This window comes from Palaemon carinicauda, chromosome 11, assembly GCF_036898095.1.
Source record: "Palaemon carinicauda isolate YSFRI2023 chromosome 11, ASM3689809v2, whole genome shotgun sequence".
Classification (NCBI taxonomy): domain Eukaryota; kingdom Metazoa; phylum Arthropoda; class Malacostraca; order Decapoda; family Palaemonidae; genus Palaemon; species Palaemon carinicauda.
Genome location: NC_090735.1, coordinates 145177399 through 145192524, shown reverse-complemented (window position 1 = coordinate 145192524; position 15126 = coordinate 145177399). Strand labels below are relative to the sequence as shown.

The following is a 15126-nucleotide window of genomic DNA, read 5'->3' as shown; positions in this document are numbered from 1 at the left end:
GTCTCTAACGTCTTGTCCTAGTTCCAGTGAGAGGCTAGATGGAACCGGAGAGGCAGAAGGTGTAGTCTCCCTAGTGAGACAAACTGCTCCAGGGATGAGAGAGTCCCTACGAGACTGTTCCAACTCCTGACTGAACAAACGTTTTCTTTTCAGCATTAGTTAGACTTCGAGCAGGGCTTGACTGCGAATCTCCATCCTCAAATATAGAATAATCTGGGATGGGATCAGTTGGGACTTTTAGGTTGACCAAAAGTCCCAACTCCCTGGCCAGACTCAACGTCCAATGTAGATCCTGCAGACAGCGAAGACTGGACGATGCTCTGAGAAGCCAGTCGTCCAAGTACAGGGAGGCTCGGATCCCCGATAGATGGAGGGATTTTGCCACATTCCTCATGAGCCTCGTAAACACGAGAGGCGCAGGACTGAGGCCAAAGCACAGGGCTCGAAACTGGTACTCCACATTCCTGTAAACAAACCTCAGAAACGGTTGGGAATCCGGGTGGATAGGAATGTGGAAGTATGCCTCCTGAAGGTCGGGAGAGACCATCCAGTCGCCTTCCATAAATGCTGTCAAGACAGCCTGGTAGACTTCATCGTAAAGTTTGTCTTGACAAAGAACACATTGAGCGCACTTGCCTCTTACGTACTCCTGCAGTGAACATGGCTGCCAGATCATTGGAGCCATCCCTGAGGGACTTGTTCCTGCAGAGAACGTGGCTGTCAGATCATTGGAGCCATCCCTGAAAGCCTTGTTTATGCATGACATAATTGTACAGCAAAACTTCAAACGCTCGAAAATAGCTCTGAAGTCGACCTGTAAAATCTTGGAGCGTCTCATGGCCAGGCGCCAGGGAGAGTCTATGAGGTTTGAGAAGTCTATCTGGGCAGAGGCAGGAACTCCCAAGCCGAGAACTTCTCTCGTGTCATATCAGACTCTCGCTCTATAAGCCAGCTTAAAAGTAGGGAAAGCAAAGGCTGTCTCCCCCAAACTCCTCCTGGTGATAAACCAGTCGCCTAGCAAACGTAAAGCTCTCTTAGAAGAGCGAGAGAGCACTAGCTTATAAAACAACGGCTTCGAAGTAGCTAGGCCTAGTGTAAGCTCTGACGTTTAGGCGAACGAGGAGCAGCAGTTACAAAAAGATCCGGACAAAGATCCTTAAAAATCAGCATGATTTATTTAAAGTCCATAGAGGGCTAAGCAGCTTTAGGCTCCTCTCCGTCTGACAGAGTCCTCAAGGGAATATCAGTAGGAGGGGGAACAGCAACTTCCTCATCTGAAGGAACCTTGTCCGACAATAGCCAAGTCTCAAGCAAGGGAGAGACCTACCGTGGTGGCAATGCTTTACAAGCAGAGTCCACACGCACTGGTGCATTAGTAGTGGACCAGGACGCAACGTCGTGTAACTGCTTGACAGTCTGTGAACTGTCAACAACAACAGGTGCGTGAGGACGCACAGCGTCCACTCGAGACTGCTTTGACCGCCTAGTCTGAGCAGTCAAAACAACTCTAGAATGCGGAGGTTGACGCTCAGCGTCAAAACAAGTCAACTCCGATTGTTGGCGAACGTCCTGAACGTCAACAGGAGCATCAGCAAGTGGCCTAACGTCCAAATGTGGCTGAAAATCCACACGAGACCGCATCGAGTGTGGTTCTAAACAACCTGACTGACGTGACTTGGCTACGCCAACGTCAACAGGACGCACAAAGGAACGTTAGGGTGGCTGAAGGCCAGGATCTCGATGAGATAAACGGCTAGGCTCAACGGACTTATCGGCAGAATAGTCTTCCATAAGGGAGGCAAGCTTATTCTGCATGTCTTGCCGTACAACCCATTTAGGATCAACGGGAATGGTTGCGGTAAGAGACGAGGGTAACGTCTGTGACTGCAAAACCTTGCCTACAAAAAGACTCTCGGAGTCTGTGTTACGCTTTTGTTTAGGCGGCGAGCAGTCTTCCGATGACTGCATAGGGTCAGAGCTGTCCTAATAGTTAAAACCAGGACGCTGGACCTGTCCTGAAAGGACTGACTTTCGCTTAAAGGGCCTCGAAACCTTGTTCCACGGTTTCTTATGCAAAAAGCCTTCGGATGACGAGGAGAAAATCGTCTCTCTCGCCTTATGGTAGGGGTGATCTTGGTAAGATACACCTGATACCATAGAGGGAACGTCTGTTCGCTGATCAAGGCCTCTCGAACCCATAAGTCGTACGACATTACTTCTCCCCTGGGCTTGGGAGCTTGCAAGAGGTCCCGGACTAAGCGAACGACAGGCACGAACAGACGAACCCTCGGTCGCAACACTGATAACACTTTGCGCAATATCACTTTATCACTACGATTTTCTGTTTTGCACTTATTTCACTGAAATCGAATTTTTTAACAATTCACATTAGGTATGAATAAAACTGATTTCTACCTGAAGCACGCAATTCTACCCTCATCAAAAGGTTATAATTGCGAAATCAGTCGTATAATGTAAGCACATTAATACAAGCAAAAAACAGTAAACATATTTTAAGATAAAAAGATCAGTGGCTGGGGAAGAGACTAAACACTAGTTCATTCAAAACTACGTTTTCAATCTCTCACCGTACAGTGCCTTGGGACGAGAATAAAAACTAAAAACGTTTTATCCTTTCTCCCCGTACAGAGACTAGGGACGAGAGTAACTCGAGAACAACGTTACTCGCTTGGGACGAGAATAAAGATCGGAACGTTCTCTCTCCTCTCTCTCTCCGTCTCTATCTCTCTCTCTCTCTCTCTCTCTCTCGATTTCGCACCGAAGAGAAGAGCCCACTTACGTTTCGTCAAAAAACAGGTAATTTGACCAAAGGAAAAAACTGAAAGGTTTATCAATTAAAAAGTTCCTTTAAAATAGAATTTAAAACATTTAAGCTTTGAAAGAAGAATGAACAAAACGTCAGAATCGATTTACTCTTTCTGCAAAGTGGAACCGTGATACTCTCTCTCTCTATCGTAACGATAAAGCGCAAACTGCGTAGCATAAATAAACTAAACGTTAGTTCATCTTTGAAACAGTACGAAGACTATTCAAAGAAAATCTTTCATAAAATATCTACTAAAAAATATTCATTAATAAGTTTTAAATCATTAGCTCTGTAAAAGTTATTTACGATTGAAAGGGCTCAACGTTGTTTAACTTCGGTTTCCAAGTTAGGACCGCCTACTCTCAAGAAAGGTCGCATATAAACAAATCATTAAAATTTATCTTGATGTTTATTATAAATGGAAAGCTAATCGAAGAGGCCTAATAAAGGCGGGTGAGATATAAAAAATATATAGAGGAAAATCTATATTAATTTATAACGCGATAAGATAATTGCTAAAAGCCTAAAACACACTTCCGTACTACGGGAAGGGTCGGCCATTTAAAAGTCAAAGGAAGTCCAAAAAACAATCCAAAGTCATCAAAAATTAAATCTATCCAAAAACGAGTTCAAGATTTAAGTTGAAGATAAAACACCTGCACTGCAAAAGCTCAAACCAAAATGAAGTACTTCACCAAATATGTTGAGAAAACTCCAGGTTCTACAGCGAGTATTGATACGTCTTGTCGTCAACGTCGACAGAGAAGAATTGAAGGGTTTGTTTACATGCAAGAGTGGTATCTGGCCGATAGTTGGCGCTGGTGGTCACACCCGCAACCTTCATAGCGATCGCTCGCGAGTTTTTGAGTGTGTTTTCTGTCGAGCCGCTGAGTAGCAGCTATTATATATTCACCGGCTAAGTTAAATATTTAAAAATAAAATACTACACAGCATCAATGATGAAATGGCCCCTAGAATATTGCATACAGCAAAAGTCATCAATATCCACCAAAATTCCACGTCACTCCATGCATACATTAAACCTCGATAAACAAACCTGCTGACAAAGGATCGGATTCTTTACCTAGCCTTTGATTTGTGGGTGACTCTGGCATTTCTATATCTACAACAACACGATACTTCTGACCTCGAGCTAGAACTGATCCTCGGATTGGGTCGGTGACACTGACAACTGCCGTAGGATTACTGCATATACCAGGTTTTTCACTACATGCCCTATGAAAAGGAAAGTACAAAAAAAGTTATCAAACAATGTAATATCTACATTCTTAATCAAACTTTAATTAACATTATGTGTTCATTGTAACATTGAAAGACCTACATTTTAAGAGTACTGTTCAAAGTCTTCAGCATACTTTATAACTACAGTATATATTACCGAATTACAATTTGTTTAGCTACTAGGATGGAAGAGCTTTATATGGATTACAGCTTTTGAAGTGTGAACTATTCATAATCACATACTGTACCTAAAAAACCAATTGTCTCTAGGATATTGCACAAGGAACACTAGAAGATCTAACTTCTGGAACTTTGTGTGGCAGATAGAAGACACAGGAGAGTTACCAGACAAACCAAGACTTCATACCTTCTTCATAGCAATGCAGTGCATTCTTACTACAGTATCTGTATTTCTGGGTCGACCTGTGACGGCCGGTGAAAAGTCCTTCTTTCTACCTTTATGGTCATAAAACGTAAGTGATATAACTTAGATGACAGAGTACCAGATGGGCAATATTAACTTGAAAACTACCGAAGCGAACAAAATTAAAATGGCTGCCGTCACCGAGGAAGGTCAACCCACTTCCAAAATTAAAATCCACATTACTGGAAAGAGAACAAATGCCCGGTACTGAAAAAAACTGTCAAAACAAACTATGGTACTTAACATTGATAAAGGTGAAGTAGCAGCGTCAATCATGTTGAATTAACGACAATCACTTGCGAAAACACCGAGCACAAACAAATAAAGACTTTGCGTGCAAGTCCAAAACAGAAGGATGACCTAGAAGGCGTTCGTGTGGGTGACGGTGGCGTGGTACAAGTGTGGTTTCTGGGGTCATTGTTACGGCCCTTCCCTTTGATGAAGGAGTTATCTAATTGGAAGACAGCCTGTGAATAGTGGTTTTCACACGCCCGATGTATACACGACACTCACGAGGTGCTCGCGCGAGGGTAGTAACCTCTGCATTCCATGCTTTTATTTTTCTCTGGTATATTTGGAAGATTTATATCAGAAAAGGTAGAAAGAAGGACTTTTCACCGGGCGTCACAGGTCTCCCCCCAGAAATAGATTTTTCCTTCGCCAAAATCCCTTTTTTCTTTTTTATTTGCTCTGTAGAGATAATTTGCTTAATACATATGGCTTTTGTTACTGCCAAACTTCATTTACAAAAAGCAATGCCTTCAAACTCAGAAGAGATATATTGCCTATTATTGGCATAAGATTGTTACCTTTAAAAACCTTACATCTGTTGGTCTTTATCAACACATATTTTTAGGCTCTTTCAAGTGACACTTATCTGGACTATATTCTCAAAATAATTTTCCTTTGTCAATCCCTTGATTGTGGCCATAAAATTACCTTGATTGGTCTTGACTTCACTGCTGTAATTTTTTTTTGTCGTGTTAATCATGAGACCCTTGTTTTCAAACTTAGAACCACTAGGAGTGGGTGGATCATACTTTAGCATTGTCATTGAAGTTTTAACCAACAGATTGTAGAGTAGTTAATGATGGACATCATTGTGACAACAGGAATGTAATACTGTACAGAATCAGTAATACGGTATACTGTATGGTGTTCTTCAGTTCATTGTTCTTAGCTCATTACTTTTCATATTATATATGCATTAATTTGATTTAGCCATGAAAATAAGCTTGTTGCTTAAGGAAGATGATGGTACTCTTTGCATCAATTTCATTTCCTGAATGTAGACCTGAAGTTGTTGAATCCCTTAAGAGAAATCTAGCTAAATTTAGCTAATACAATACATGGTGCAAATTATGGGGATGAAGTTAATCCAGTATCTAAAAAAAGAAGCTAAGTGTGATTAGAAGTAGATCAAGGACACTGGATCCTCCCCACCAAGATATTTTCAATGACAATGTTTCTTCATCTTCATATAATTCATTTAAAATTTTAGGTGTGACTCTTGATTATGAACTTAGACATGGGAGGTCTGTCTCTTCTCCAACAAAAACTAGCATACTATTGAGAAAAGCTTTCAGGATTCTTGGAGACCAGTCTATTCTGAGGAAATTTTCCTATTAATTTAATCTGGTTTGTTTTGAACTATTTTCCTCCTTTCTGATCTTTAGCAGCAGACTCATCTTAACCTAGAGAAAATCTGGCTGTCTTATTAAATTCCTTAATCCTGATTTGGATATTAACCTCTAACACTATTGTTCATTCAGCTGCCTACAAATTTTGTTCAAGAGATTTCATAATTCTTACCAACCTATATTCACATCTCAGGCTACGCCATCCACTACGTAGTTCAAAGCATGTACAATAATTCATTCTAACTGTCTTTTATTTGTTTCAAAAGATTCAGTATCATACATTATTCTAGAAATTTTATTCCCAGTGTGACCAAATAGTGGAATGATCCTTCCCATCAAATACCTGAATCAGGGGAGCTTCTGCAGTTCAAACTTGGTACAATTATCTTTCTGATGAGCAGGTTGATGTAAGTTTCTTTTCGGTTTTAATGTTCTTTTGTTCAACACTGTCATTTACCTTGCTATACTCTAACAATTAATTTATTTTTTATTCTTTAGTTCATTCTTTATTCTCCATTTCTTTTCCATACTAGGCTGTTTTCCATTTTAGGCCATTGCATTTCTAACATTTTGCTTTTCCAACTAAGGTTGCAGCTTGGTCAGGAATATTAACGATACTGTATCAATTATTCTAAAAAATATTACCTGAAATTCAAATTATTAATATCTTGAAGGGAGAGCTTCTCAACTTTAAAACTGAAAACAATGTAAATAATTTGAACCATTCACCTTAATACTACATCTCTACATTATACCGGTATGATGCGTTCAGAATTATTGCATCAAAGACTAAAACCACACATGGATGAGTTTGCTTCAGCTTATTGTGCAATTTTGTGCCCAAATCACTATAAATTAGTTCTATTGCCTTATAACTACTCTGAAAATCTCGGGCTTGTATGCGAAAGTTACTAGGAGCTCGTAATTGCATGAATTGCAAGTTAAATATACCCAGGTTACGACAGGATCTATTCCTATACTGCATCAAAGTTGATTTTTTGTGAGAAGTCAGATTTATATTATAGTACAATACATTAAATACGGTACATACATAAATGCATACAGACAAACATACAGCACATATATAATATACTTTGGAAATAAAGAAAACAATCCTTTACCATTCATAATTAGTGTACCCTATACAGTAGTGTACTTACAATTATACAGTACAGTGCTAGTAGACAATAAGTACTGTACTGTAATACATATAAGTTATTTACCTTTATTCTTGTGATTGGCCTACACACTGCCATTAGAAGTCTCCCTTACATTTTCCAAACATGATGCACAGCAACAAAAAGGCAAATCTATCCTAAAAGAGCACCACAAAAACCCAGACTTCATATCGTAAACAGAGATGGCGAACTAATGCTAAAGTAACACTTAACATAATCCTTCATGACGTTAGTTGTTGTCCACATTGACAAGTAGTTAGTCTTACCAACATACCAAATGCCATAGCTCAAAATTGAGTTACATCAATTTTTCAAGGACCTTATGGGACCCTATTCGTAATGGCAAATCATCGTAACTTGAGATCGTCAAACCCGAGGACCTCCTGTACATACAGATCTTAATCTACTCAGAAAATTGATATCAATGCTTTTGTTTCAGGTCCCAGTCCAAAATAGCATCTATGGTATGGAGGCATGTCTACTACCATTATTATAATTTAGACTGTGCATAAACATAAAGAGATCAGGTAATTCTTTTTATCTGCCTCATCACAAAACATTATACAATAATGGCTTTCATTTATTTAATGCCTTCTAACACAAGATGACTACTTTATAGGCATCAAAACCACTGATAACTATGTACTGTACTGTTCAAGATATGGTCAAATGTTGAGGAAAACATCTATTCATTATAAAAAAACAAAAATACTATACATTGAAAATAAAAATAAATTTCTAAAATAAATGTCTTACTTATACTTAAAATGGATGGGCCAAGTTACAGACTCTTGTGGCATGTAAGTGAAGTAGAATGAAGTATAGAGAAACACACTGGCCCAGAACATCACCACAAGGGTTGCCACGAAGACAATCACTGAATACAATGAGCTCTGCCATTCCTGTAATCAATAAAATATAATAAATTAAAAAAGAAAATTTCTAGTGATACAAACTAGAGTTCTTTAAAAGATGTAATGTCATAAGCAGAACTTAAAAGGCCCCTGAAATAGTAAACAAGGTAGTGAATGACAGGTGGAATAGCTCTGCCCATTTTTCTGTTAAAGACTTCACTTTAGACCGTTAGCTCTGGACAGAGGGGTAGTTGAGGTGGGAAGTTTAACTTTAAAGAACTAAGGTTGGTATAGCTAAGAAAAATGTTATTTTCATTAGTAAAATAAATTTTTGAATATACTTACCCGGTGATCATATAGCTGTCAGCTCTGCTGCCCGACAGAAAAACCTAAGGACAAAATACGCCAGCGATCGCTATACAGGTGGGGGTATACATCAACTGCGCCATCTGTCGAGCAGGTACTCAAGTACTCCATGTCAACACAGAACCAATTTTCTCCTCGGCCCACTGGGTCTCTATTGGGGAGGAAGGGAGGGTCCTTTAATTTATGATCACCGGGTAAGTATATTCAAAAATTTATTTTACTAATGAAAATAACATTTTTCAATATTAAACTTAGCCGGTGATCATATAGCTGATTCACACCCAGGGGGGTGGGTAGAGACCAGCATTACATGTTAACATTATGAACTAAGTATTTTGTATTTCATTTTAGCAGTTATTCAAAATAACAAACATAAAATAAATAAGTACCTGGTAAGGAAGTCGGCTTTTAAGTACGTCTTCCTTACTGAGCCTCGCGATCCTCATAGGATGCTGATCGACTCCTAGGAGCTGAAGTATGAAGGGTTGCAACCCATACAACAGGACCTAATCAAAACCTCTAATCTAGGCGCTTCTCAAGAAATGACTTTGACCACCCGCCAAATCAAGTAGGATGCGAAAGGCTTCTTAGCCTTCCGGACAACCCAAAAACAATAATAAAACATTTCAAGAGAAAGATTAAAAGGTTATGGAATTAGGGAATTGTAGTGGTTGAGCCCTCACCCACTACTGCACTCGTTACTACGAATGGTCCCAGAGTGTAGCAGTTCTCGTAAAGAGACTGGACATTCTTAAGATAAAAAGACGCGAACACTGATTTGCTTTTCCAATAGGTTGCGTCGATTATACTTTGCAGAGATCTATTTTGTTTAAAGGCCACGGAAGTTGCGACAGCTCTAACTTCGTGTGTCCTTACCTTCAGCAAAGCTTGGTCTTCCTCACTCAGATGGGAATGAGCTTCTCGTATTAACAGTCTGATAAAATAGGATAAAGCATTCTTTGACATAGGCAAAGATGGATTCTTAACTGAACACCATAAAGCTTCAGGCGGGCCTCGTAAAGGTTTTAAAAAGAACTTAAGAGCTCTTACAGGACATAAGACTCTTTCTAGTTCATTTCCAACCATACGATAAGTTTGGAATATCGAACGATATTGGTCAAGGCCGAGAAGGCAGCTCGTGTTTGGCTAGAAAACCAAGTTGTAGAACATGTAGCCGTTTCGGATGAGAATCCGATGTTCTTGCTGAAGGCATGAATCTCACTGACTCTTTTAGCTGTGGCTAAGCATATCAGGAAAAGAGTCTTTAAGGTGAGATCTTTCAGGGAGGCTGATTGTAGCGGTTCGAACCTGTCTGACATAAGGAATCTTAGTACCACGTCTAAATTCCAACCAGGTGTAACCAAACGACGCTCCTTCGTGGTCTCAAAAGACTCAAGGAGGTCCTGTAGATCTTTATTGTTGGAAAGATCTAAGCCTCTGTGACGGAAGACTGATGCCAACATGCTTCTGTAACCCTTGATAGTGGGAGCTGAAAGAGATCGTTCTTTCCTCAGATATAAGAGAAAGTCAGCTATTCGAGTTACAGAGGTACTGGTCGAGGATACGGATACTGACTTGCACCAGTTTCGGAAGATTTCCCACTTCGATTGGTAGACTCTAAGGGTGGATGTTCTCCTTGCTCTAGCAATCGCTCTGGCTGCCTCCTTCGGAAAGTCTCTAGCTCTCGAGAGTCTTTCGATAGTCTGAAGGCAGTCAGACTAAGAGCGTGGAGGCCTTGGTGTACCTTCTTTACGTGTGGCTGACGTAGAAGGTCCACCCTTAGGGGAAGAGTTCTGGGAACGTCTACTAGCCATCGAAGTACCTCGGTGAGCCATTCTCTCACGGGCCAGAGGGAATCAACTAACGTCAACCTTGTCCCTTCGTGAGAGGCGAACTTCCGCAGTACCTTGTTGACAATCTTGAACGGAGGGAATGCCTATAGATCTAGATGTGACCAATCTAGTAGAAAGGCATCTATATGAACTGCTGCTGGGTCCGGGATTGGTGAGCAAAATATTGGGAGCCTCTTGGTCATCGAGGTTGCGAAGAGATCTATGGTTGGCTGGCCCCAGGTGGCCCAAAGTCTCTTGCATACATCCTTGTGGAGGGTCCATTCTGTTGGAATTATTTGTCCCTTCCGACTGAGACAATCTGCCATTACATTCAAGTTGCCTTGGATGAACCTCGTTACTAGTGAAATGTCTAGACCTTTTGACCAGGTGAGGAGGTCCCTTGCGATCTCGAACAATGTCAGAGAGTAGGTCCCTCCTTGCTTGGAGATGTACGCCAAAGCCGTGGTGTTGTCCGAGTTCACCTCCACCACTTTGCCTTGAAGGAGAGACCTGAAGCTTTTCCAGGTCAGACGTACTGCCAGTAGCTCCTTGCAGTTGAAATGCATTGTCCTTTGACTCGAGTTCCATAATCCCGAGCATTCCCTACCGTCTAATGTCGCACCCCAGCCTACGTCCGATGCGTCCGAGAAGAGAACGTGGTTGGGAGTCTGAACAGTCAGGGGAAGACCCTCTCTAAGGTTGATATAGTCCTTTCACCAAGTCAGACAAGACTTTATCTTTCCGGAAACCGGGATCAAGACCGCTTCTAGCGTCGTGTCCTTTTCCAGTGAAAAGCTAGATGGAATAGAAGAGGACGGAGGTGTAGTGTTCCTAGTGACACAAATTGATCCACGGATGACAGTGTCCCTACCAGACTCATCCACAGCCTGACTGGGCAGCGTTCCTTCTTCAGCATCTTCTGGATGGATAGCAGGGCTGGGGGTTGATCGTCTTGTTCAGCAACGTCCTCATCAGAGGGTTCCTCATCCGAAACTGATGAGGAAACGGCAACGGAGTGGGCAACGTCTGACTCGCTGAATCCGGCCGCACTGGTGGATGCGTGACGGAGCCGGACGCAATATCATGGCATTGCTGCAGTCTGTAAACTGTCAACAACCATGGGTGCGCGAGGAAGTACAGCGTCAACCCGAACTGTCTAGACTGTCTGAGTTATGCAGTCAACACCCTACCGGGTTGCTGAGGTTGACGCACTGCGTCACAACAAGTCACCTCTGCTGGTTGTTGAACGTCTTCCTAGTGAAACACTGAACGTCAACAACCACCTCCGAGCGTCGCTTAACGTCAACGTGCGACTGGCAACCCACACTGGGTCGCATCAGTGGAGGAACCACCTCAACTGGCAGACGCGAGTAGGATACCTCAGCGTCAACAGGGCGCACAACCAACCGGTTGGAAGGTTGTTGGCCAGAAGGTTCTTCTCCGCATTTAAGTCCTCTATCAAGGACACAAGCTTGGACTGCATGTCTTGCAGCAAAGCCCATAGGGTCTACGGGAGCAGGTGTGGCAACAGACGGGGTTAGCGACTGAGGCGGAACCATTTACCATCCCTGGAAGCCTTGTTATGTGTGACATAATAGTACAGCAAAACTTCAAAGGCTCGACAAAAGTGAGAAGTTGACCTGTAAACAACTTGGAGCGTCTCCTGGCTAGGCGCCAGGGCGAGTCTACCAGAATTGAGAAGTCCATCTGGGCAGAGGCAAGAACTCCCAAGCCGAGAACTTCTCTCGTGTCTTATCAGACTCTCACTCTATAAGCCAGTTTAAAAGAAGGGAAATCAAAGGCTGTATCCCTAAAACTCCTCCTGGTGCAAAAACCAGTCGCCTAGCCAACGTAACGCTCTCTAGGAGAGCGAGAGAGCACTAGCTTAACAACAACGGCTTCGAAGCAGCTAGGCCTAGTGTAAGTTCTGACGTTTAGGCGAAAGAGGAGCAGCAGTTACAAGATCATGACGAAGATCCTTAAAAAATCATCATGATTTAATTAAAGTCCATAGGAGGCTAAGCAGCTTAAGGCTCCTCTCCAAATGACAGAGTCCTCATAGGAATATCAGTAGGAGGGAGAACAGCACTTTCTCATCTACAGGAACCTTGTCCGAGAAAAGCTAGGTTATCTCAGTGAGTCTCTCACTGGTGCATTAGTAGCAGACCAGAAGGCAACGTCATGTAACTGCTTGACAGTCTGTGAACTGTCAACAACTGAACTGTCAACCACAACAGGTGCGTGAGGACATACAGCACTGGTGCATTAGTAGCAGACCAGAAGGCAACGTCATGTAACTGCTTGACAGTCTGTGAACTGTCCACAACTGAACTGTCAACCACAACAGGTGCGTGAGGACATACAGTGTTCACTCGAGACTGCTTTGACTGTCTATACTGAGCAGTCAAAACAACTCTAGAATGCGGAGGTTGACGCACCGCGTCAAAACACGGCAACTTAACTCCACCCTCCTGTTGTTGTGGTAACACGCGAACGTCAACGGAGGGTTCCGTGCGTCGGTGAACGTCAACATGCGTCTGGCAGGGTCGACTGCGCATGGGTGGTGGAACTCTCACAGCTGGAGTGCGGGAGCAGGTAGCCTCAGCGTCAACTGGACGCACAACCGTGGTTGGTTGTAGGCTAACGGGTGCAGCGTCAACCTTCTCCGCACGATACTCCTGCATAAAAGAAGCTAACTGTGTCTGCATAGACTGTAGCAAAGACCACTTAGGGTCTACAGCAGCAGGTGCGGCAACAGACGGTGTTACTGCCTGTTGCGGTACCACTTTGCCTCTCTTAGGAGGTGTGCAGTCGTCGGAAGACTGCAGCGAGTCCGAACTGACCCAGTGGCTACAACTGGGCCGTTGGACTTGCACGGAAGGGACCGACTTGCACTTAATAAGCTGCGAGACCTTGGTCCATGGTTTCTTACGAGAAACCTCTTCCGCAGACGAGAAATAAATGGGCTCTCTCGTCTTTGTGTGGGTGGGGCGATCTTGGGTAGATACGCCCGAAACCACGGAGGGAAAACGTCTGTTCGTTGATCAAGGCCTGACGAACCCATAAGTCGTTCGACATTACTTCTCCCCTGGGCTTGGGAGCTTGCAAGAGGTCCCGGACTAGGTGAACGACAGGCACGAACAGACGAACCCTCGGACGCAACACTGTAACACTTGCGCATATCACTTTATCACTTCGATTTTCTGTTTTGCACTAATTTCACTGAAATCGAAACTTTTACTGATTTCTACGTGAAATACGCAATTCTACCCTTCATTAAAAGGTAGTAATTGCGAAATCAGTCGTATAATGCAGCTCATTAATACTAGCAAAAAACAGAAAACATATATAAAGATAAAAAATTCAGTGGCTGGGAAAGAGACTAAACACTAGTTCAAATATGTTATTTTCATTAGTAAAATAAATTTTTGAATATACTTACCCGATGATCATGTAGCTGTCAACTCCGTTGCCCGACAGAAATCTACGGACGGGATACGCCAGCGATCGCTATACAAGAGGGGGGTGTACTCACCAGCGCCATCTGTGGTCAGGTACTCCAGTACTTCTTGTCAACACCACCTCAATTTTTTCCTCGGTCCACTGGTTCTCTATGGGGAGGAAGGGTGGGTCAATTAAATCATGATCATCGGGTAAGTATATTCAAAAATTTATTTTACTAATGAAAATAACATTTTTCAATATTAATCTTACCCGATGATCATGTAGCTGATTCACACCCAGGGGGGTGGGTGAAAACCAGTATACATGTTAATCAAGAAGCTAAGTATCCCGTATTTCATTTTTATCAGTTATTCAAAATAACAAATAAAATTATAAGTACCTGGTAAGGAAGTCGACTTGAACCATTACTCTGCCTTTAATAAGTACGTCTTCCTTACTGAGCGCAGCGGTCCTCTTAGGAGGCTGAACAACTCTTAGGTGCTGAAGTATAAAGGGCTGCAACCCATACTAAAGGACCTCATCACAACCTCTAACCTAGGCGCTTCTCAAGAAAGAATTGACCACCCGCCAAATCAACTAGGATGCGGAAGGCTTCTTAGCCCACCGTACAACCCAAAACAACAATAAAAGCATTCAAGAGAAAGGTTAAAAAGGTTATGGGATTATGGGAATGTAGTGGCTGAGCCCTCACCTACTACTGCACTCGCTGCTACGAATGGTCCCAGGGTGTAGCAGTTCTCGTAAAGAGACTGGACATCTTTGAGATAGAATGATGCAAACACTGACTTGCTCCTCCAATAGGTTGCATCCATAATACTCTGCAGAGAACGGTTCTGTTTGAAGGCCACTGAAGTAGCCACAGCTCTCACTTCATGTGTCCTTACCTTCAGCAAAGCAAGGTCTTCTTCCTTCATATGAGAATGAGCTTCTCTAATCAGAAGCCTTATGTAGTAAGAAACTGCGTTCTTAGACATAGGCAGCGAAGGTTTCTTAATAGCACACCACAAGGCCTCTGATTGTCCTCGCAAGGGTTTTGACCTTTTAAGATAGTACTTAAGAGCTCTGACAGGGCAAAGTACTCTCTCCCGTTCGTTACCCACCATGTTGGAAAGGCTAGGTATTTCGAACGATTTAGGCCAAGGACGTGAAGGAAGCTCATTTTTTGCCAAAAAACCGAGCTGTAAGGAACATGTAGCCGTTTCAGATGTGAAACCTATGTTCCTGCTGAAGGCGTGAACCTCACTTACTCTTTTGGCTGTTGCAAGGCAGACGAGGAAAAGAGTTTTGAGAGTGAGGTC

At 42.5% G+C, this 15126-nt stretch overlaps 1 protein-coding gene across 4 annotated transcripts in view; it reads right to left on the bottom strand.

The window, feature by feature from the left end:
* Seipin (lipid droplet biogenesis associated protein seipin) overlaps positions 1-15126 on the bottom strand; it is a 169482-nt gene that overhangs the window by 96467 nt on the left and 57889 nt on the right. For 3 of the 4 annotated variants that reach the window (XM_068383600.1, XM_068383603.1, XM_068383602.1), the window contains exons 2-3: positions 8068-8213; positions 3885-4063 (exon numbers count right to left, since the gene is read on the bottom strand). In XM_068383600.1, the coding sequence (XP_068239701.1) occupies positions 3885-4063; positions 8068-8213 (325 nt within the window). The remainder of the gene's footprint in view (positions 1-3884; positions 4064-8067; positions 8214-15126) is intronic. The other variant, XM_068383601.1, reaches the window with a different exon arrangement.